A 25,857-nucleotide genomic window follows, 5' to 3' on the forward strand; every position below is an offset into this window, starting at 1 on the left:
GTCTTGCACTGTGCTATACCTCCAGTGCCTGGTACACAGATGACAACTGTGCATGGATGACTGAATAAGTGATGGATGATGGAAGAGTTCAATGTGTGTGAATAGTGCAGAAACAGAAACAAAGATTACAGAATCTCTGATTTAGCAGGTAAAGAATCTCTTCCCATCGCAGTGCTTTTTCCAAATCACTTCTAATCACAGAAATGGAATGTAAAAGTAACAAATCTAATCTTGTTATTCACCCATTTATAACTACACTACCATATGTAAAACAGATAGCCAACAGGAATTTGCTGTACGGCTCAGGAAACTCAAACAGGGGCTCTGTATCAACCTAGAGGGGTGGGATGGGGAGGGAGATTCAAAAGGGAGGGGATATATGTATACCTATGGTTGATTCATGTTGAGGTTTGATAGAAAACAACAAAATTCTGTAAATAAATTATTCTTCAATAAAAAATAAATTTAAAAAACTACATTATAATCGCTTCTTGGCCTTTTGGCTAAGATCAAGTGTAAAAAAACTACATTATAATCTGAACTACCATTAATTATAATCTGAACTACTTAGCATAACACAGAAGGATCTTCCTAATATATCTCCTCTATGGGATTCTAAAGTATCCAATTACATTAATAACTACTATTAGCTAACAGGTACTAAGCTCTTGCTATATGGATTCTACACACTTTATCTGTTCAATTAATACTCATAACAACCAAATGAGATAGGTGCTGTTGTGTCCCATTTTAAAGATAAAGAAACTGAAGCAAAGAGAGGTTAAACAACTTGCTAAAGTTCACTCAACTAGTAAGTGGGGAAGTCAGGGCACAGATCTAGGCCTACATGACTTTAGAGCCTGTAATCTTTATATACAAGGGCAAGATTCATGTTTTATTTATCTCTTTATCCCCATAGCAACTAGCATATGATTAGTGGAGGTTAAATATCTAGAATATTACCACTACCATCTTGCAAATGGGACATACTAAAATATGAAATTCAGCGATTTTCTTATTTAATGACAAATGGTGTTAAGAATCAGTCACCTCACCCTGAGTTTAACATACTATTCATTACTAACTTCCAAATACCTGCGAAAGGTACAGTTATTCCTGATATCAGAAAAAAAAAGATCTCTCCATAAAATAGTAATAGCAGGAAATCTAGTAAGTGAGATAGCTGAAGTTCAGAAGAACACTAGCAGAAGTAATTAGATTCAGACTATTGGTTACAGACATGTCTTGCCAAGGTCATCCATACCCTACGCTAATATCAAGTACAGCATTGCTAAACGGTGAAATCAAATTTAAGGAGCTTTACATCGTCAGCATTCCTACAAAGGAAAAGAAAGCTGCTCAACAACAGCATTCAGTGTTTCCAAAAACAGTCAACAGAGGGCTTCAGTATTAGAATTTAATGAGAGTGTATAGAAAAGAACTCCTGATATATATATGCCCTCTGAAAATTAAGAAAGCAGAGTCAAGGATAATATAGCCAAGAGAGCACAAAGTGGATCTCAAGAGAGTACATTAAACAAAAATGAAAAACAAGATATAGCTCAAAATAAGTATGAATTTAGTTACACATTCCATATTTCTCCTCTCAAAGTTTGTACAACACTTTGATGTATAATCACCACACTAAACTCAATGCTATGATCATTTATGCTTCTATTTGCTTTCCTCAATGAAAGGTGAAAAGAAAAACACAAAAATGCTATCATCAATTTTTAATCTTCATTCATCTTTTAAACTTAAATCTATTGAATATAATGGATGATAGGAACCTGCCTTGATTCTGGGGATACTATAGCAGTCAGATCCTGCCTTTTCTTACAGAGAATTTACAATCATATGGGGGGACCTGAGTTGTGGGGTTGGCAGAGGGTTCTGATCTAGTCTGTGGGATCAGGAAATAAACTTAGACCTCTGAGGTCTAAACATGAGGTCTAAGCACCTGAAGCATGGGTAGCTCTTAACACACCAAAGAGGAAAGAGGATGCCAAGTGTTCCATACAGGAAAACAGGGGAGACAAGACAATCTAAAACCATAAGGAGACAAATGCAAATATTTGCAAATTCCTTGATTAATAAGCCTATAAAACTTAGAATAAACAATTGTTTGAGTCAACCTGGATTGCTTAAAAAGAAATGTATGCTGGATATGCCCAAATATAAACTCAAGGTTTTTCCCTCAAAAAATTATCCCTCACTTTATATTCAAATCCTGACAAAATATCTATTACTGGTAGGTCTCTCAATTATTTGATTTTGAATGACAAAGTAATAGTATTTGGGAAAGATAAATTTTAGCCTGAATCAACTTCAGTCAATGCTTGCTTTAGATGCTTATAGAGACTCTTTGACTTGATAAAATGGATTTTTAGTGAAGATATGAATTTACAGTTTTGAAGTATTGGTTGTCTCTTAAAAGAAACTTTTTAAAGATCACTCATACAATTTAATATAGTGAGAATACTGTACCTATCATGAATATTATAAATGCAGGTCAAATTTTTAACTGTCCCACTATTAAGGAAATATTTATGGCTTGGAATAAGTTTTCCAATATGAGAATAATACACAGAATACAAAATGGCTATATCTTAAACACCCAAGATGGACAATAAAAAGATATTCATTGGAAAATTGACATTCTAGTAAAGTAATAATAAACAGCATTAAGTAGCCATTTTGCTATTTCATTTACAGTCATTAAAGTAGACACATACAATCTGTTCTAACATTTTTTAAAATTTTTCACTGGACTGAAGGTTACCCAATATGTGAGAATGGACTATATTTGGGCATATAAAACATTTTAAGATAATTTATTTCTATGTGCTAAGGAAAACCAAGTACTTTCTAAGTACTTTCAGTAACTCAACTAAAGCATGTCATATCTGGGAGGAGACCTGAAAACTACCACAGAGTCCATCTAACTCATAGCCAAAGGAACTGACCCAGAGACAAGTGACTTGCCCACTGTCCCTCATGGCAGTGACAGAGTTCCAGGTCTCCTTTTACTCCAGGGTTACCTGACCATTGCATGCCTCAAGAGTTGTTAAAGAATAATTATTATGTTTAAGGTCTTTCTACAAAGATACAAAAGAAATGAATTAAGACCTAGAGTCCCTAGTCCATCATGGAACATAGTACCACTGGCTAAATCTTGAACTTTACCTTACAGATCAGTGTTTCTCAGTTTCATCTAAGGAGCATCTACATTATACTCAGCTGAAGGTGTTCCTTAAAACTGCAAATTTCCTGGCTCCACTCTAAGCACATTATCCAATTTTACTCTGCCAGCATGAGGCACAGAAATGGGCATTTCATTTTACACGTTTACCTATTACCTAGTGATTTACAGACACATTAAAATTTGAAAACTACCAAACTTTGGTCTTTAGAGCCTGGGCCCTCAGCTATCTGTTGCAGTCCAAAATCTGCAGCAGACCACAAAGAAAAATTCCTCTATTTAGAGTTTGTAATAAAAACTAAGTCAAAGTTAAGGTAAATGCAGCCTTTAGTGCAAGAGATGCTTTTTACTGTACTAACAGATCCTTTAAGAAAAACAAAAAACAAACATGAGCCATGCAAATTCTTCATGTCACTAAGAGTAACATGTGGAACTGGAATGAGGCCTCCAAAAGGTAAAATAATCTAAGTAAATAAGCACCAAACAAGCAATTCATTATCTAGCTTTCTATCATGGATACATAACTCATGCTTCAAAATGAATGCATAAGGGAAAATGGCTCTAAGAATCATAAAGACAACTATTCCTTCATGAACCTCCAGAGAGTCTTCACGTATCAATATATCTTGGTCCTGTGGGGTAGATTTTTCATTGTAAATTATTAATGTTTCACTTATGTAGTACCTTTCTGTTAAAGTGCTAAAGATAACTATATGCTTTTAAACCATGTGCCTATTTTATCTTATACTAATTACTTTCCTTGTCTAAATATTATATATTCTAGTTGAATTTGTTCTCCACCATATCTCAAAATATTAGTTATTGCACTATAACTGGCCTATAAGAAATTAACACCTTATGCTGCTTAGACTATACAAAATTATTATAAAATGAAAAAACAGCTTAAATTTTATATTTTTAAGCTTCTAGTTCCATATATTAAGATATTTTATGACCTGAACAATACTACTTCTTTATATATCCCTAAAAACAGTCATACAAGAGATATAGGTCAGTAAATGCTTAAATAAAGAAAAATACATAGCAATTTAAACAGCTCCTAAAATTTGATGCAGTTAACCCATTCATGTTTAATTGTAAAGCCCAGAAATAAAAAAAAATACTACTTAGTGTAATTTAGACAAGAACATATTTTAGTAACTGAATAATAAATCCTAGAAAAATATAACTGAAATATAAAAAAGAACAGATAAAGTGATCATGTTCAGCTTTTTTAAAAGTAGGTACATTCTTATTTCAATCCTAAACCAGCCTGCAAGCCTGATACGGTTGTAAAGGAATTCATCCTCAGATAACAGGGCAGCATAGTTTATGACAACAATCTACCTAAAAATCATTAAAGTATTTTCTCTTGGAGTGACATGCATTATCAGCAGAGATTAATCTGATGAGTCTTTAGGTGAGATACATTTTTAAAAATGCAATAACAGAGGGCTTTGTTGTCATCTGATGAAAATCAATTAGAGGAGGTAAGGCCACAAGGAAAACTAACATCACTCATCACCCACCCCCAGCAGCTGAAATGATTTGTCTTCCGAGCTTGGATGATCAGGAGCTATAGCCATATTGCAGGGAAATTAATTTAGTTTCTATATTCTGAACTCACTTTCCTTGTTCTGGAGGATCTAAACACAAATTACTTTTAATCAAGGTTGATATGTTATTAACACCAAGGAGGATCTTTGAAGAATCATTTTAAAAAAATCGACTTTAGCATTTTTCACTTGTGCTTGGGGGTGTAAATATAGGAAGGTAACTTATATCATCCTTACTTTCCAGATTCTTTGTCCACTACAAGGCATTGTACTGAATGGCGAAGACAATAGATTCCACCAAACACTGCACACATTCTAGGAAGAGAATAGGAAAATGAGGATTAGAATTCTTGAGTTGAAAATTAAGGTAAAATAATGTTTTTTAAAATATCTAACATCTAATAAATTTAACTGGTCTTAGAGAAAAAAAGATTTTGATAATTTATTATCTTTTCTATCATGGTATTAAGAATATCTCAGAGATAAGATTAATATTTTAATGCAGCAGAGGTATTAGTGTTAATAATACAACATGAAAACCTAGAATTGTGACCAAGCTGAAAGTATCCCTAAACAAAACTCAGTTATCCCCGACTCCCAAACCAGCTACTGACTACCTAAAGTATATAGGCTACAAATAGCCTCAGGAGGTGATGGATGAGACCCCCCCACAACAGAAGTGACCATAAAGAAATGCTAAGGAAAAAACAAGCTGGGAAGGCTCTGGAAATTTTACTTACCATAAAAGTAAGCACAAATTAAATCAGGAACTGAAAACCAGAGCAATAAGCACAGGAGTTAATGCTACAGAAGCTCTAATGAGTTTGCCTAACTCAAGAATCTAGGGGCTGGAGTTTTAATGCCCATGTAGGGAAAAGAGAGGCCTTAGGATTCAAACAAGGCAGGGAGTAGAGAATGAGATATTCTCTAATAACATCTGGATCCATAAAGGACTATACTTGAGTGAAAAGGTGATCAAAGGAGAAAATCCATTGACTACAAGAGAGAGAAAACGTTAAATTGTTTTATCTAAAGCACTGTGTGGGTTTCCATGATGGCTCAGTGGTAAAGAATCCACCTTCAAGGATGTATATTCTTCTGTATTTATAACCAGTGGTCTTCTCTTACAAAGACTGGAAATCTGAAATTACACTACTACATGATTTGAGAAACTCTGAGCAACTTCACTCACTAACCAATAAAACATCATGAAAAATGGCTCTGTGCCAGTGTGTGCGCTCAATAGCTCAGCTGTATCTGACTCTTTGCAGCCCCAAAGACTGTAACCTGCCAGGCTCCTCTGTCCATGAAATTCTCCAGGCAAGAGTACTGGAGTGGGTTGCTACTTCGTACTCCAGGGGATCTTCCTGACCCAGACATAGAACCCATGTCTCTTGTGTCTTCTGCACTGGCAGGCTGATTCTTTACCATTGGCCCCACCTGGGTCAGTAGTACCCTGGGAAATTTTGTGGAAGCGACTGCTAAAACTTTCTAGAACAATATGATCTCGATCCAGGCTACATGAAAATCATCAAAGATAGAGTTCCCTTATGATGAGCTTATAATCTAATACAACAGACGAAGAAATACATCTTATCCTGAGTGAGAATTAATGGACATAACAAATACAAGGATTAGATTCCCACAAAACCTTATTCAGATAGTTAAAATGAGTATGCTAAAAAGGGATGGATTAAAAACATTAAGAATGATGGAACGTCCAGGAAGAAGACTGTGGTAGACTGAATTATGCTCCCATCACAGATGTCCACATCCTAATCCCTGGAACCTGTGGCTACATTCTCTTACACAGCAAGAGGAACTCTGAAGATGTGATTAAATTAAAGATCATGAGATGGAGAAATTATCCTAGATTATCCCAGTGGATGCAATGTCATCAGAAAGGTATCTTAAAAGAGGAAGCAGAAAGGTCAAAGTGAAGATTTGCAGATGAAAGCAGAGGTCAGAGTGATGCCACTGCTAAAAGGGGGTCACAAGTCAAGGAATGCAGGGGGCCTTTATAAGCTGGAAAAGACAAGAAATAGATTCTCTCCTTCAGCCCCAAGACAGAAGGAGCCCAGCCTATTCATTTTAGGCTTCTGACACCCAGGACTGTGAGACAACATACTTGCATGGTTTTAAGCTAATAAGTTTGTGGTGATTTATTATGGCAGTGATAGCAAACTAATATAAGACCCTAAGTATATGAAAATGATTATGACAGAGGTGGCATTACAGACCAGTGGGGAAAGAATGGATCACTGAACAAGTGGTTTTGAGACACTTGTTTTATACCATATACAGAATCAAGCCCAGGTAGATGAAAGTATAAATATAAAAGACAAAGCTTCTAGAATATATGAGGATATATATTTGAGTTCAGGGGAAAGAAACATTTCTTAAATAAGATACAAAAGGCTAAATCGTAGAGAAAATGTTGAAAAAAGTATTCTTAAATGATAAACATCTGGACAACAAAAGAAAGTGAAAAGCCATGGACTAGGAAAGATATATACAAATATCTTACAAATTATTTTAAAACTATCAGTTTGGATAATAATTTGGCCATGTCTAATAAAGTTGAAGATGCATATGCCTACAGTGCAGCAATTTTACTATTAGACATAAATCTTACAGACTCTCAGATATATATACAAAAGATGTGCATAAATATATTTTTTGCTGTATTGTTTTTAGACAGCATATCATAGTGGTTATGAGGAAGGATTCTGACTGCCTGAGTTTATATCCCAGATAGTCCATCTAGCGGTTATGTGACCTTTCAGTATCCTATTTTCTTCATCTGTATAATGAGAAAAATAGCATTTATCTCATATAGGATTCATCTGGGAATTAAAAGAGTTACTATTTGAAAAGAAGTTACACAGTGCTTGGCACACAGTATTACATAAAGCACTCATTCATTAAAGAAATAGGTACTATTTGATATACATCACATGTAACAAAAATATCCATCAAGAGGACAACGAACCAAAGAAAATATAGTACATTCATATGTGTGGTAAATAATTTAACCTGGCCCACAAAGACATCTAGCCTTTGTCTTTGGCCTCTCAGAAGTGATCTCTAGGCCTTTGAAATGCCAAGCCTGAAAGATATGTCCTTGTTTGTCCGTGGGCCTTGGGTCACCAGACAGTCTAACAGTATGACTTACGGTGGGGACTGGCCATACCAGAGAGTCTTAGGGTAGGGACTAGTCTAAGACTAAGAAAGACTGAAGTTTGATTTAGGATGGAGACTTTGGGAACTGTGATATCAGTTAACCTCTGGTGGGGCTGGAGACTGAGATCAGCTCCATGGGTAAATCAGTCACACTTGAGTGATGGCACTCCAATGAAAGTTCTGGACAGTTGAAGCTCAGCTGAGCTTCCCTGTTTAGCCATCCTTTGTGAATACTTCTATACAACAATGCCAGGAGAGTAACACTGTCCTGACTCCATGGGGAGAAGACAACTGAAAGCTCTACATGTGAAGCCAACCTGAACCCTATCTTACACACTTCTTCCCTTGACTGATCTCAATTTATACCCATTCCCTGCAATAAAGCATAACTGTGAGTTAACAGCTTTTAGTGAGTTCTGGGAGTCCTTCTAATGAACCGCCAAAACTGAGACTGGTTTTGGGAATACCCCAAATGTGTAGATTGTGTCAGAAGTACGGGTGGTCTTACAAGGACTACAACATCTAACTGTACAGTTGGCTTAATCTCTCACATTGCTGGAACGTTGTTGTTCAGGCATTAAGTCGTGTCCGACTCTTCAACCGCATGGACTGCAGCACACCAGGCCTCCCTGTCCTTCACGATCTCCTGGAGTTTTCTCAAACTCATGTCCATTGATTCAGTGATGCCATCCAATCATCTCATCCTCTGTTACCCCTTTCTCCTCCTGCCCTCAATCTTTCCCAGCAGCAGGGTCTTTTTCAATGAATCAGCTTTTCACATCAGGTGGCCAAAGTATTGGAGCTTCAGTATCAGTCCTTCCAATGAATATTCAGCATTAACTTTCTTTAAGATTTACTGTTTGATCTCCTTGCTGTCCAAGAGACTCTCAAAAGTCTTCTTCAGCATCACAGTTCAAAAGCATCAATTCTTCGATGCTTAGCATACTTTATGGTCCAACTCTCACAATCGTACATAACTAGTGCAAAAACCACAGCTTTGACTATATGGACAAAGTGATGTTGGCAAAGTGACATCTCTACTTTTTAATAGGTTGTTCAAGTTAGACATAACTTTCCTTTCAAGAAGCAAGCGTCTTTTAATTTTGTGGCTGCAGTCACTGTCCACAGTGATTTTGGAGCCCAAGAAAATAAAATCTGTCAGTTTCCACTTTTTCCCCTTCTATTTGCCATGAAGAGATGTGACCAGATGCCATGATCTTAGTTTTCTGAATGTTGAGTTTTAAGTCAGCTTTATCAGTCTCCTCTTTCACCTTCATCAAGAAGCTCTTTAGTTCTTTGCTTTCTACCATTAGAGGTGGTATCATCTACATATCTGATGTTGTTGATACTGAGTATGACAATCTGCCTCTAGGTGTTCAAGGCCTGTATTTTCTTCTAATACAATTTAAGCAACTTGGGTACCTGGTCAAGTCAACTACCTTCCCCAGAGGAAACTGTGACAGTTGCAAGTGAACTGCTGATGCTGATAAGCACTGAGATTTACCTCTTTATTCCCAAATATTTATCAAACTAGACCTACTATGTATCAGCTATAGTTCTGGATATCAGGGATACAAAGTCAACAAGACAAATGCTGTCCTGTTGACACACAACTTATCTAATGCACAACAGAGACAATAAACAAGAAATAAGGTAATAGAAGATAGTGATGTGTTCTGAAACAATAAAACAGGATAATGTGAGGGTGCTGCAGGGATTTGAACATTAGACAGGATAATAAGGATTAGACAGGATAATTCCTTGAGAAACTGACATTTGAGTTAAGACTTAGGTGACCAGAAGAAATCAACCATGTGAAGATCTGGAGGAAGAATATACTTAGCAGAAGAAACAGCAAATTTGAAAATGTAGAAGTGAAGAGTAGCTCAGTGTATTTGAGGGAGAGAGACAGAGAGAGCAAGCAGGGCTGGAACACAGTGACTAGTGAGAAATATCACATGAAATGGGGTCACAGAGATAGTCAGGGGCTTGACCATGCAGGGCTTCAAAGGTTAGAGGGAAGACTTTAAATTTTATTCTAAGTACAATGAGAAATCACCAGAAGATTTTAAGCAGGACAGTGACATAATCAGATTTGTATTAAAAAAAAAAAAAAAGATGAGCCTGGCTGCTGTTGAGAGAATTATCAACGGGGCAAGAGTAGAAAAGGGGAGGCCAGTTATGTCTGCAGTAGACCAGCGAGAGATGATGCTGGCCTGAAGTAGGGTCATGGCAAGAGAGATGAAGTGGAGAGACTGGGGACATATTTAAGACATAACTCTGACAAGAATTGCTGATGGACTAGATGTAGCAGGAATATGTCTTCCTGAAGACAAATTTAAGGTAATATACCTATCCATGAGAGGAGTCTCCCCTCTGAAATGTGTGACAATCAAATGTTACTGCTCAAGTCTGATAAGAGTATTGCTGTACAATAAGTGCTTTGAAGGGCTTCTGCAGAAATGCTCTTCTTCCACCTGGTGTGTGGTTATTAGGGTCAGCTAAGTCTTACCAACTCAGTGACCACAACTCCTGAGCATCCTTCAGAATTACTATTTAATACTAATTTCTGCATGGGAGGGCATAATGAAGAGATTAGTTTCTGTGCTTTCAAGGAGTTACCATGTACTTGGAAGGGCATAGCACTGTTGATAATTCAAGAAATTATATGATTACAAGTATCTGAGTCCAGTGGGTCTTTTGATGCAAGTTTCACACTCACTGAAAAGGCTGTGGGCAGATGGATTGCCCTTTAGGCACTGGTATCACTCTGGGAAGGCATTATCATCATGCTTAACTTAGAAAAAGCTGTCAAAAAGCAATACATCGCCTTCATAAAGCTCACTCCCAGAAACTGTCCCTATTTTATAGATCTCAGCCATATATCTAGCTTTCTCTGTTCTTGGTGACATTCTGTGGATGATATATTCTCTTTTATTTCCCCAGCTTTTCCACCTGTCCTTAAATTTAACCTTCTATAGGAAAAGTCACAATAAAACTATGTATTGGATGACAGAAACAGATCTGTATTAATAACTGCACCAGGGGCCAAGAATAAATTAGCACAAATTATAGAGTACAAGTCATCATTCAATTTTTAAAAAATAAAGTCTTCCCAAAGTATTGGGGGTCAATTTATGTGCTTGGGTCATAACCTAGGTTCTGTATCTACAGTTCTTGTATAAAATGGCTCCCTGGTTTATATAAGGGTCAGAATCACTATGTCAATTCAATGATTCTTCAATATAGCCTATCACAATGATATTCACAGAGCTTTTGATGAGAAAGCACTGGTATTTACTGACTACTCTTTAAACAAATTATAATTTAAACTAAGTTGTTGATAAAATAGAACTTTTCAGTCTGAACACTCAGGCTAATAGCCTCATGTTTCTTATTTGCCACATGTCTGCTAAAGCAAATTCATTTAAAAACAGATCTTTCAAATTCAAAAGAAAGCCTTTTGTTCAAACTTTTGGGATGTAGCAAACAAGTCTACAGTAAACCAACTTATGCTCTTCATGAGATTTCTTTTAATTTCCTTTCTCAGACTTTCTCTGCTGATATACTTGGGCTTCCTAGGTGGCTCACTGGTAAAGAATCTCCTCTGCAGGAGACGCAGGAGACATGGGTTAGCAGGTTCGATCCCTAGGTCAGGAAGATGCCCTGGAGGAGGAAATGACAACCCACTCCAGTATTCTTGCCAAGATAATCCCATGGACAGAGGAGCTTGGCAGGCTGGACTCTATGGGGTCCATGGGGTCGCAAAGAGTCAGACATGACTGAGCAACTGAGCTAGGTTTGATATGATATACTCATCTCTTCTGTGAATAATCCTTACTCAAATCCTTGATCCATTTGCCACCTAATCTTCAAAACTCAAATTGTACAAATAACACGGGTAAAGAGGCATCAATTTTCAATCCGGCAATAACAAATTTTTATGATTACATCCAGAATTATGTAGGTCCTTCTGAATGCAGATACATGAATGTCCAAGGCAAGTATCTTCAGAGATCCCTACATAATGACTCCTGGATCTCTTCCATGAGTCGAAATATATGTGTGCAGCCATTTTCTTAGAGATATAGTCTTGCATTCCATTTTTCTGCCTTCTCATACTGCCTTCTAAAACAGTCCTTCAGATAATACTCTTCAGCTTAGTATTATATTTTACTATCTACAAGCTCTCAATGTCAACTATAAATTGAGAAGCAACTCAGAGTTACTATGTTGACTCTTCAATTATTTATAAAAATGCTAAAAACAAACAAAGCCTACTGTAAAAATCTCTCCATGAAGGTAAGAGCTCATTTTAAACTACCCATTTGTTCCTTCCTTCTATTTAAACTAGATCTCTGCTGCTGCTGCTGCTGCTGCTCCTAAGTTGCTTTAGTCATGTCCGACTCTGTGCAACCCCACAGACGGCAGCCCACCAGGCTCCTCTGTCCCTGGGATTCTCCAGGCAAGAACACTGGAGTGGGTTGCCATTTCCTTCTCCAATGCATGAAAGTGAAAAGTGAAAGTGAAGTCACTCAGTCGTGCCGACTCTTAGCGACCCCATGGACTGCAGCCTACCAGGCTCCTGCATCCATGGGATTTTTCCAGGCAAGAGTACTGGAGTGGGCTGCCATTTCCTTCTCCAAAACTAGATCTCTACACATGACTAAACAATATTCCCAACCCCATGGTGAGAGGACATTTCTTTTTTTTTAATTAATTTAATTGGAGGCTAATTACTTTACAATATTGTAGTGATTTTTGCCATACATTGACATGAATCAGCCATGGGTGTACATGTGTTCCCCATCCTGAACCCCCCTCCCACCTTCCTCCCCAACCCATCCCTCAGGGTCACTCAAGTGCACCAGCCCTGAGCACCCTATCTCATGCATCGAACCTGGACTGAAGATCTGTTTCACACATGATAATATACATGTTTCAATGCTATTCTCTCAAATCATCCCAACCTCAGCTTCTCCCACAGAGTTCAAAAGATTGTTCTTTATATCTGTGTCTCTTTTGCTGTCTCGCATATAGGGTCATCATTACCATCTTTCTAAATTCCACATTAGTTAGTATACTCTATTGGTGTTTTTCTTTGACTTATTTCACTCTGTATAATAGGCCCCGGTTTCATCCACCTCATTAGAACTGATTCAAATGCATTCTTTTTAATGACTGAATAATATTCCAGTGTGTATATGTACCACAGCTTTCTTATCCATTCGTCTGCTGATGACCACCTAGGTTGCTTCCATGTCCTCGCTATTGTAAACAGTGCTGCAATGAAAATTGGGGTACATGTGTCTCTTTCAATTCTGGTTTGAGAGGACATTTCTTAAAGCAGTCTTTGGTACAAAATCTATCAAAGGCTTTTTGAAAATCTGAAGTTCACTGGCTTCTTCTTGTACACACCTTTTTTACCCCTCTCAAAGAACCCTGTTAGATGATGAGGTATAATTACCTCACAAAACCATATTCTTTCCTCCTGTGGGTTATATGTTGAATAACTTCACCCTTTAGCTATTTATCACAAAATTAACTCTCAGGTCAAGTAGTTAGCCTTATTCCTCTGTGGTTCCTTGGGCTCCTTCTTTAAACTATGTACCCTCTACACCTTCTCTATACCCCAAGGCAACTGATTTTCTTCAACTGCCCTTCCCAAACTAAACCTCTGCTCAAGTCTCTCACATTTTAAACTGAGACGGTTCACACACAAAAGTGACCCAGGCCTCTGCAACCCAAGATATTCACTTTGTTCCTTTGTTGGCACATAGCAATTCATATAGTAAAATAAAACAAAGGATAGTCACTTCTGTTAGACAAATCCTAGAAAAGATTTGCAAACCTTTTCAGTGCAAAGGTTAACAGTACTGGCTGGGACCTGAAGGTAGAACTATCAGCCATGATTCACCTCGGGCTGTGTAAAACACTGAGAGTGCTCAAATTAAACAACTAGTCACCTGCACTGCATTAATTTACAATAGATGCAAAAGTATAAGGTACGGACTTAGCCCTTTGTTAAGCATGTGAGACAAATGGCATTATTAAGTGTAATAATGAGAGAAAAACTGAAGATTATATGGTAGAGAATAAAAGCATTATAAAGGAGCTTAGAGAAGAAAAAAGTCAACATGTTTAAAGATATGGGGTTAAAGAATGTCACAACCAGAGAAAATCTTTACAAGAGCTGGATCAATTCCCTGTTATAAAATCAGAGAAGTTAAACTACTTGCTGAAAAGCACAGCACTTCTTGCAGCCAGAGGTAGTGGAGAGAGATCTGATGGCTAACCCTGAATCAAGCCTTGAAGAGGAGTAGGTTAGGCTGTTGAGGATGAGGGCACATTTCTCTCTAAAACATGAGAAAATATAAGCAAAGGTGAGAATGCACATAGATATCTAAATAACTGAAAGTAAAGTGAAAGTTGCTCAGTCATTTCCAACTCATTGTGACCCCATGGACCGTAGCCCACCAGGCTCCTCTGTCCATGAAGTTTTCTAGGCTAGAATACAGAAGAGCGTAGGCATTCCCTTCGCCCGGCGATCTTCCCAATCCAGGGATAGAATCCAGGTCTCCTGCATTACAGACAGATTCTTTACCATCGGAGCGACTAGGGAAGCCCAAGAATACTGGAGTGGGTAGTCTATCTCTTCTCCAGGGGATCTCAATTCCTGACCCACCAATTGAGTGGGTTTTCCTACACTGCAGGCAGATTCTTTATTAGCTGAGCTACCAGGGAAGCCCAATAACTGAATGGACAGACAAATTTGGAAAAGACAAGAAGGAGTTGAATGATCACATGATTATGGAATGTGGTTATAGAAGCCTTTGGACTTGATGTAGCAGACAACAGAATGCCACTGGAAGTGACATGTCAACTCAAAGAAGGTGGTAGATACTGGGAGCAGGAGAGCTGCCAGGGATTACAGCAGGAATTAAGTGATAAGTCCTGGATCAGGACAGAACAGTGCAAACTGAGGAAAGCATATCTCCAAGAAATTGAGAAGAAATAACACAGTAATTAGGACAGAGTCAAAGGTTAACCCCAATATTTCTAGACTGTCAATTTGTGACAAGAAAAATTCCACTGGAACACTTGTGGTTTCCTTAAGGGCTGCTCAATTTATATAGTAACTCAAAATACAGAGGATGAGACTATTGGATGGCAACTGTGACTCAATGAACATGAGCCTGAGCAAACTACAGGAGATAGTGAATGCCAGGGAAGCCTGATGTGCTGCAGCCCTTGGGGTCGCAAAGAGCTGGACATGACTTAGTGACTAAACAACAACCATAATAAAATCCAAGCCTAGACTTAGGGAATGGTATGTGCGTGGTATAAATACACTACCTACCACAGTTGTTAACTATGATGATGTGGTGAAAAATTGCAATAAAGATGATGCAATGAAGAATGAATTGATGCAATGAAGAAAAATTGTGGAATGGCTATAATAAGTTTTGAAAAACTCAGTTTGGTGAAAATTATCCTCCTCTTAAATGTACATGTAACAATTGTCATTTATCTACAACAAGGAGTTGCCAACTGGAAGTCCGTGGGATAAATCTGCCTATAGATAAGTTTTGAATGACCTCACAATTAAAAATATTCCCCTGGCATACACAATCTGGACATCTGGCATCTTTGCATAAGAGAAAATTTGACAACAATGGGTTTGCAATTAAAACTAATGGTCATATAGCAGCTGCTTCCTCTAAATGTGCCCTGTGCTAAAGAGTTCACTGTGATCGCTACCATTCCCTCCATCTCCTCCCCTAGTTTGCTTCCTTTCTATGACTTGACTGGTCCTTGGAGACATTTGTCATTGCAATACAATGCCTCAGTTATTCACTAAGTCTTCTTTTGAAATTTTTATTTACCTTGTTATGAATGCTCTATGTTAAACAACTATTATTTAAGATGTTGTGCATTACAATTTAAAATATGGATCTTCTTGAGTATACTACCCAAAGCAATCAATAAATTTAACGAAATGCCTATCAAGCTACAAAAGGTGTTTTTCAGAGAACTAGAACAAATAATTTCAGAATTTGTATGGAAATATAAAAAACCTCTAATAGCCAAAGCAATCTTGAGAAAGAAGACTGGAACTAGAAGAATCAACCTGCCTGACTTCAGACTATACTACAAAGCTACAGTCATCAAGACAGTATGGTACTGGCACAAAGACAGAAATATAGATCAATGGAACACAATACAAAGCTCAGAGATAAATCCATGCACCTATGGACACCTTATCTTTGACAAAGGAGGCAAGAATATACAATGGAGAAAAGAGAATCTCTTTAACAAGTGGTGCTGGGAAAACTGGCCAACCACTTGTGAAAGAATGAAACTAGAACACTTTCTAACACCATACACAAAAATAAACTCAAAATGAATTAAAGATCTAAATGTAAGACCAGAAACTATAAAACTCCTAGAGGAAAACACAGGCAAAACACTCTGACATAAATCACAGGAGGATCCTCTATGACCCACCCCCCAGAGTAATGGAAATAAAAGTAAAAATAAACAAATGGGACCTAATTAAACTTAAAAGATTTTGCACAAATGAAGGAAACTATAAGCAAGGTGCAAAGCCAGCCTTCAGAATGGGAGAAAATAATAGCAAATGAAGCACCTGACAAAGAATTAATCTCAAAAATATACAAGCAGCTCCTGCAGCTCAATTCCAGAAAAATAAACGACCCAATCAAAAAATGGGCCAAAGAACTAAACAGACATTTCTCCAAAGAAGACATACAGATGGCTAACAAACACATGAAAAGATGCTCAACATCACTCATTATCAGAGAAATGCAAGTCAAAACCACAATGAAGTACCATCTTACACCAGTCAGAATGGCTGCTATCAAAAAGTCTACAAATAATAAATGCTAGAGAGGGTGCAGAGAAAAGGGAACCCTCTTACACTGTTGGTGGGAATACAAACTGGTACAGCCTCTATGGAGAACAGTGTGGAGATTCCTTAAAATGCTGGAAATAGAACTGCCATATGACCCAGAAATCCCACTGCTGGGCATACACACCGAGGACCAGAATTGAAAGAGATACGTGAACCCCAATGTTCATTGCAGTACTGTTTACAATAGCCAGGACATGGAAGCAACCTAGATGGTCAGCAGCAGATGAATGGATAAGAAAGCTGTAGTACATATACACAATGGAATATTACTCAGCTATTAAAAAGAATGCATTTGAATCAGTTCTAATGAGGAGAATGAAACGAGCCTATTATACAGAGTAAGTCAGAAAGAAAAACATCAATACAGTATATTAACGCTTATATATGGAATTTAGAAAGATGGTTAAAGTTAACTCACTCAGTCAAGTCCGACTCTTTGTGACCCCTGTGGACTGTAGCCTACTAGGCTCCTCCGTCCAGGAGATTCTCCAGGCAAGAATACTGGAGTGGGTTGCCATTTCCTTCTCCAGGGGATCTTTGCAACTCAGGGATCGAACTCAGGTCTCCCACATTGCATGCAGACGCTTTAACCTCTGAGCCACCAGGGAAGCCCAATTAATTTGAGTTCTGTCAGTTTAAAATGTCTATTGTTTGGGGTTAATGGCATCAAAGAGTTAGATTATACTACAAATATACACAATTATCTGAATAATAAAATAAAATATAAATATAAAAAAATAAAAATAAAATAGATATTATGTTGCTTTTGTGAATTTTACTTGAGCTTGTTATAAAGAAGTAATAAAAGTGGCAGTTTAATATTTGAAAGAAAAAAGATGTGTTATTGGACTCAGTGCTTATTTCTCAGAAACTTTTTACCTGGATTTGCATGTTCTTTTAACTTAATTACAGTGGGACACATGGACAATTTCTTGCTACTAAGCTTTGTACTTTTTTACAGTTGCATGTATGGGAATGGTAGATCTCCATCACTCATGTCCTATAGCTGATGATAGCTAAATTTTAACTGCAGCTTTATGCAGTCAGGCATTACATCTGTCAGAGCCTATTAAAATAGAGTAAATTTATCTTTGAAAAAAATCCAAGACTTTGTGAATTTAGAAAGCAAGTTGTCATTTTTTAAATTAAAATTCAGTATGCACTGTAATTATTTTGGTTCTTTGAAAGTGACATTGTCTTTTTTTTCTCTAAATTTGACAAAAGGAAGACAAGTTCATAAGTGAGGAAAATTTGTCTTTACTCTCAGTCATTAAACAGACCTGATATTAATTTCACATGAATGACCATTGCTTATTTTTCAAGTTTATATTTTCATTGTGATAATTTAAGTATCTGAAAAGTATTAGGAATACCTCTATATTATTAAATAGTAAATAACCAAAGTATAATGTGTTAGCATTCTAAGTAAGAGAAATGATTCAGATTTTACTGAAAGAGGACATACCAACACTGTACTCGCTTTTGACTTTGCCTGGTGACATCAAGTTGCATTACAGATAAATTAACAGTTGTTAAAATTTGAGGTTGGTAGCCCATATCCTACATAGTCTTTAAGAAAGCAATTTCAGCGCCTATCAACGTAGGTTGGAATTAGCAGTTGTGATATTTTTTAATGTACCTGTAAAACAATAGGACCCATTTTAGGTGAACTTTTTGACAGCACTATTCATGATTTCATGATTTATGAATTTGTATATAATTTAATTATTCTATTAATTCTGCTGATTACTGCTTTAGCTAATAAAGTGAAGGTCACTTCCAAAATAAATCTTCATAGATGGTAACTGCCTCTGACTAGTTGTTTTGTTTAATTAAAAACTAATGTAACAAGAAAGAAAACAGACTTCAGGATTACTGCATCTGTTGTTATAAGAGAAATGTACTGTGTGGATATAATGTTCCCAAGACAAATCCAACGGAACAGAAAGCATCTCTTCATCTAATTTCTTTACTTTCAGAATGGAAGAACTATTTTAAACATATTCATTTGTACTAATTTTGAAACTGCAAGAATAAAATCTGAACTGTATTTGCTTTAGAATTTCAAAACACAAAAAAGTGAATCTCTTAAAATATTCCTCAAATTCTGAAATGTAAAATACAAGCAATGTTTTCACTTCTAAAATTATGCATGTGGGATTCTATATATGAAAAATGAACAATAGGTCTTTGCTTTAACTAGTTTTCCCTGAAGGTGGCAAGAGACCTTCTCTGCCTTCTGAAGATAAATAAGGCTCAGACAGCTTTGCAGGGAGATCAGGGAGGAAGATGGCAAGGGTTCAAATTAATATATTAGTCTTGTTTAATCTATTTTTACACACAGAACATTCTGTGTCCTGGATTTAATTCTTCATTTTATTATTTTTTAAAAAGTTTTCTAGACCTTCAGCTGAGGTCCTATCATCAAAGCTGTTTAATCATACAAGAACATCAAACTAATAAAGAAAGATAAACATGATGTACTTTTTCCACGGAGGTAAAACAACAATCCTCAGAAGGAAATCATATTTCAAAAGATAGAAAGTTTTCATAGAGATGCTACAAAGAGTAGGTAGCAATCATTTGTATGCTCACCAAGGTCTCAATGGGGTACTGTCACAATTGCCACTCCTGATTAACTTGCTCACAATGTCCCACTCATATTAACCTTCCTATATTTCAAAAGATCCCACCTTAGACCCCTGACACAGTTCCAGCTGCCTAGGCTCTTTGCTCAAATCATCAAAAGATTAAGCAGTGCCATCTCTGGTGGCACTCAATTGCCATATAATTCTCTTAAATTTTGTCTACTGTCTCTCCATCTGTAACACTCTTCAACATCCCCAAGCCTCAACCAGAGACTTTCTCTCTTTTCAACAATATATGTCTAGCACCCACAGAAGAGCCAGTATAATATATCCAATAAATGCATTTATTAAATGAATTCTAACTTTTCTTATAAATATGCATATGATAAAACAGAGAGCCCAAGTTTATAGTCAATGCTCTCCTAACTTTTCACATAAAAACGTATTCATTTGAGGTCTCTGGTAAAAAAACTCAGTAAGTGTGATCCAGTCGGTGAGTGAGTGAGAGTGTGTGTGTGTGTGTGTTTGTGTGTGTGTGTGTGTAACTACGTTTGAGTGCATGGATGTTTAGACAAAATGCATATGGCTATCAAAGAATGCACACAACTTGCCAGTGTATTGATAGTAACAAACATAATGAATACTCTTACTAGGTTCTTCTTATGATCAAGAGTATACATTTGCAAGACAAGTTTAGTGGCTCGATCTTTGGCCAGGGAAGATATACGTTTCAAAGAGGACATATTCAGTGGAAAGGGAAAAAAAAAAATGAGATCAGAACCAGTTTAAGTCTCCAAGATCTCAGAAACTTTTCGTATTTTATTGGTTTATTTATAAAACTTTCTAATGTAGAAAAACTAGTTTAGTGAAACTTCTAGTTTCTAGTTTAATAATCATAACAACTAGTATTCTTTCATCTTGTAAAAGGGTAGTACATAAACTTATAAACACTGAACTAGTTTCTATACTGTTCCCACATTCTGGGGAAAAACACTTCAACTTTGGTTATTTGACCTCTGAAATATATTTTCTTCTTCCCAATCCTCACTGGAAACTTATGAAAACAATTTAAAAAAATACAGGGTGTGTGTAATCTTTTTCCATAACTCAATTTCCAATATATGGACTCAAGTTTATCTCTTATATAAACTCTAATGGGAAATTCAATTTTTTCCAAGCTATTTACAGAAGGATCAGCTTTTGCCTTTGTCAATAAACAATACAAATACTTAAAAAGGCAAAATGTGCTTACAACACTAGAAGCTGCGGTAGGGAAAAAAAAAAAAAAAGCTTTGGGATTCTCAGACAACAGGAACAAATTTGTTTATACAATGATACTTACCATATTGAGCAATCTGGAGGAGCTGTTTTAGTTTTTGAGTATTAGAGTAGTTTTGACACTATGCATATTAAGGCTGGGATACTAAGTAACTAACTGGATGGTCAAAGTACAGATGATAAACCTTATGAAGGCCATTTTTAAACCAAACAAAAAGGATTCAAGGGCTTCCCTGGTGGCTCAGTCGGTAAAGAATCCACCTGTGATGCGGGAGACCTGGGTTCGATTCCTGGGTTGGAAGATCCCCTGGTGAAGGGAACGGCTACCCACTTCAGTATTCTGGCCCGGAGAATTCCATGAACAGAGGAGCTACTGTGCATGGGGTCACAAAAGGATTCAAATTGATTCTGATTTAAAAAGATTATCTCATCAATTTAAATTTTGCATTCTTCATATCTTCTGTACTGTCTACATTTCTTATCATAAGCATGGCTGTTCTGATAAGCAGGAAGAGAAAAAAAGTATTTCCTTTTAGGAAAAAATAAAAGTCAATGTGCTGCAAGGTATAACCAGAAAGTATACAGTAGAAAGTTAGGAAAGAAAATATCAAAAGGGTAAACAGAATCCTACGCTTACTGATATATGCACTGCTGAAAATACAACTGTTCAATTGGCTTTATGAAATTAAAAATACATTAAAATCTAGAATCACAGAGAGCTAAAGTTCATGTATCTTATATAGTATTTTCTTCTTCTGAACAAGAATTGTTTTCCCTTTTCCCTAAAACACAAGGAAACATACATATTGGCTGTTAATAAGCTATCTTTCATTTAACAAGATAAAAGTGATAAAAGCCATCACTTATAGATGAATTCCAGATCTCTTATGAATTTTATACTCATATAAAACATGTTATTATGTTTAATAACATAACTGTTCTCAATCTTAATGTTCTGTGAGACTATGTGTCTTAAGTTTGTGGGAGAAAAAAAAAAAAGGGTGGTGTTTACGGTGGGACCTATGCAGAGACTACAGCCTCTCTTACCTATGCCAAGAGAGACTATGCCTCTCTTATCTAGATCTTTCCTGGTAGCTCAGTCGGTGAAAAGTCTGCCTGCAATGCAGGAGACCCAGATTCAACCCCTGGGTCAGGAAGATCCCCTGGAGAAGGAAATGGCAACCCACTCCAGTATTCTTGCCTGGAAAATCCCATGGACAGAGGAACCTGGCAGGCTACAGTCCTTGGGGTCACAAACAGTCAGATACGACTGAGTGACTAACACTTTCACTTTCACCTATGTCAAAGCCTTTAAAAATTCCCAGGGTATGTCCCTGGGAATGGGTCAAACATACAAAAGGATGGATGCATAATGTATGCTGACAAAGAAAGGGGTTGAGAACTACTGGTTGTCTAAATATCCTATTCTTAACAAAACAAGAGGGCATCCCACAACACAGAGAACCTCAAAGCTGCCCAAGGACCTTTCACTATGCTTTTGTTCTTTGCTGTCTTGGCATCCTTCTTTTTGCTACCTAGCTTTTATTTCCCATAGACATTATGCGTTTTTCTTATACCATTTCAACATATTAACTACATGTTCCAAATTGACATTAAAGAATTAAACTCACATCGATTTACAAACTTAAGTTGGTATTTCTAAAGAAAACATCCCTACTTATGGGGAGGTTTTACTCATGGTCTGACATCTTCCAGGGGGAACAAAATGCACACAAGCTCAAGTTTAATCTGCAAGGTTGACAAATTCATTTTTTAAATCTAATTATGTATCATATATGAGGATATTTTTAAAAACCTTTCTAAATGCAACAATCAGGCCGACTTTATTAGTATATTTTATTATTTATTTATTAGCATATTTCTGTTACTAATATTAGTATTTTGACTAATTAGTATTTTTATTAGTATATTTTTGTGACTAAGATCATCTCCATAAAGAATGGTTAATAGCAAACACATTCATTCTGCTTAACTGACTGAATATCAAGAGCATCAGTATGTTTACTGGACCTTGAAAATACCAGCTCCAAAGTTTACATTCCAAGCAAAATTCTTTTCTACTCCAGGAAGTATTCAGGAATAAAGCAGTATTTCTTTTCTCATGTAAGTTTGATAATATTTGATATTTAATTATCATTAAGCAAAAACTATTGAAGATAAGTAATAAAATCTCATTATGGTCAGAATTATTTAAGTTGAAATTTGAAAGTAGGTGACCAAATGGTTCTGCTTTACACTTGATTTATCTGGACCATACAGACACTGTCTTAGTCTGCTGATCTTAAAAGAGTCCATTTTAGGTATTAAAACATTCATGTACTAAACAGAAGTTCAATAGTGGTTTTTACTTCTACTTTAGGGACACGAAGAAAAATAACATTTGTTTGCAATTGATTTGTTTGTGAAAGAAGTACATCATAACATACACCACTGCAAGGCAGGAAAAAGTCAGGTCTAACCTCACACACACACAAAAAAGTACAAGTACCTTTCGCTATGCTTTTGTGCTTTCCAGGCATGGGGGGAAGTACTGCACTAGATTTCAGACAGCAGCGGTTCTGATCTTGCTACACCCACCTCTACCCTAAGACCACTACAGGATGACAGGTAAGTATTGATTTTGAAGACATCATGGAAGGTGGAAAACTTCAGTCAGAAATTTGGATCTCAATTCATTAAGCATTTGGAACCCCTCCACTATACCTAACAACCTGAAATCACATATGCACAACTTAACAAAGCTTGGAAATTATTTCATTTTATATAACAAAGGCTCGTGTAGTGCTCATTATGTGTCAGGTACTGTTTCAAGGTGTCCCAGACTGCTCAGCGGGTAAAGAATCTGCTTGCAATGCAGGAGACACAGGAGACGCGGGTTCGAACCCTGGGTGGGAAAGATCACCAGGAGAAGGAAATGGCAACCCACTCCAGCATTCTTGCCTGGAGAATCCCACGGACAGAGGAACCTGGTGGGCTGCAATCTGTAAGGTTGCAAAGAGTTGGACACAACTGAGCGACTGTTCTAAGAGCTTTGCAAATATTGATTTCCTTAATCCTTGTAACAGTCCTATATTGTTATTTCATTTTTACACCAGGAGGAAACTAAAAACACAGAGTGGTTAACCAGGAGGTAAGTGGCAGAGGCAGGATTCAAACTCAGAATGTCTGGCATCAGGGTCTCTACTCTTAACAAATACATACTATATTATGCCAACTCTAGGAATATGATATGTTAAAACATAAGATCAGGATCAAAGTAAATTGTTCATTCAATAAATGTGAATTATTTAAAAGGGTTTATTTTAGAGTTAAATCCTTCTATTTGTAAATGCACCTGAAGAATATGGGTCTATGCATATGGTTCAGTTCAGTCACTCAGTCGTGTCTGACTCTTTGTGACCCCATGGACTGCAGCATGAATATGGGACCATGCATATGCATACAGGATCACAATTAGATTGTACATTCAAAAATGAGTATTTTCAAAGTCTAATATAGTCAAAAGAGATTTACTTAAGAAAAACAGCTACAGTGTGATTCCATTTTTCTTTTAAAAACTCCAGTTGGGAAACCAAAAGGTTTGAAAAATATGACTATTTACAAACACATGTGCATCTGATTGGAAAAAAAAAAGTAAGGATACCAGTTTAAAAATAAACTACAGGTTTCTGATATTCAAAGTATATGAATTAAAAATTGTAGGAGTAATTAAAAAATTAGTTGAAACTAGTTTGGTTTCTTAAGTAGGCTAAGTATACCTTCTTGTTTATGCTACTTTTAGCAAACTTTGTTTACATACAGAGTATAAAGTAAAAACATTCAAATTGTTGTGAATGCTAAAGTGGTTGAGATTAAAATTGATGAAGTTTTGCCATATGGAAGTGGGATGTTTTTTGGCAAAACTTTCATTTTATGCCAAAATATCTGGCAAGTAAGAACCTATTGCTTAATTTGGGGAGAGGGGAGAAGATAAGGCATGAACAAGTAGAGAAATAAGAAGGAGGAATGGTTAAAAACTAAATTACTTCAGCCCCAAGAGAGTTCTCTTTTACAAGTTATTTCTCTAGTACGTGAAAGAACAGTTTCTATTCTGCAGTATTTAATTTCTTTCCATTGTAGTTTCTAATTCCATTTTCAAAATATTTAATCTATTAAGCACCTATTATGTGCCAAAGTTCTAAACAGTTAACTATGTATGAGAAAAATATACCAAATTCAATAGTAAAAAAAGAAAAATTACGGAGTACCTATTTATGTGCTAGTAACTACAGGAGACATAAAGATGACTCAATTTTATACCACAAATCTATCAACAGACACAATTATTAGGTAATTTAATTACATAATTAAATTCCAAATACCAGATCTAGTTTGTATAAACTGAATGGTCTATAGTATATAAGTTAATACTTCAGTAATTGCAAAAACATTCTATATTCATTCTAAGTACCAAAACTGTGAAGTCATTCACAGTTATTTTTGTTATAATACACTACATTGGTGCTAGACAATTTTCAATGTACTTTCCCTAATATGATCACATTTAAGTCTCACAATATCTCTGGTCAGGAGTTACGATTAAATTTAATTAGCTATAATGCAGGTAAAACAATTGAGGCTCTGAGAATTTAAATGACAGGTCCAAGTTTGTGCAAACAATAACAATTTTTGAGCACTTAGCTTTTGAGCACTCATTGCCAAAGTTGAATATAAACTGATGAGTAATTGGAAATGAACAGCTTTGTTACAACTGTATACAATCACATTAATTAGATCAATCTGGAACAAAACCAAATTAAACAAGAGAACAGTAGAGAATGCATGGAAATCCAGCTATCTAATGTAGCTGACAAATAAAGCCTTAGATCTTTAGAATCTGGTTTGCTCTTTGAACTGGCTTGAAAATAAACACATTTCACATATTGTATCTATTACAGTTGCATAATAATATAAGGTGGGTGCAAAAGTAACTGTGGTTTTGCATTGTTGAACTTTACTGTTTGATACTGGAATACATTCTTAAATAAATGTGCTTATGTTATACATAATTTTAGGGCATATTTCCTGCTTTATGGTTTTTTTCTTTACCAACTG

The 25,857-nt window shown here is 36.3% G+C and overlaps 1 protein-coding gene across 1 annotated transcript in view; it reads right to left on the bottom strand.

Moving 5' to 3' along the window:
- CHM (CHM Rab escort protein) overlaps nucleotides 1-25,857 on the bottom strand; it is a 231,345-nt gene that overhangs the window by 64,941 nt on the left and 140,547 nt on the right. Inside the window, exon 9 of the mRNA XM_065915823.1 lies at nucleotides 4,996-5,073. Within this exon, the coding sequence (XP_065771895.1) occupies nucleotides 4,996-5,073 (78 nt within the window). The remainder of the gene's footprint in view (nucleotides 1-4,995; nucleotides 5,074-25,857) is intronic.

The sequence above is a fragment of the Muntiacus reevesi genome, chromosome X (genome assembly GCF_963930625.1).
Source record: "Muntiacus reevesi chromosome X, mMunRee1.1, whole genome shotgun sequence".
In the NCBI taxonomy this organism is placed as follows: domain Eukaryota; kingdom Metazoa; phylum Chordata; class Mammalia; order Artiodactyla; family Cervidae; genus Muntiacus; species Muntiacus reevesi.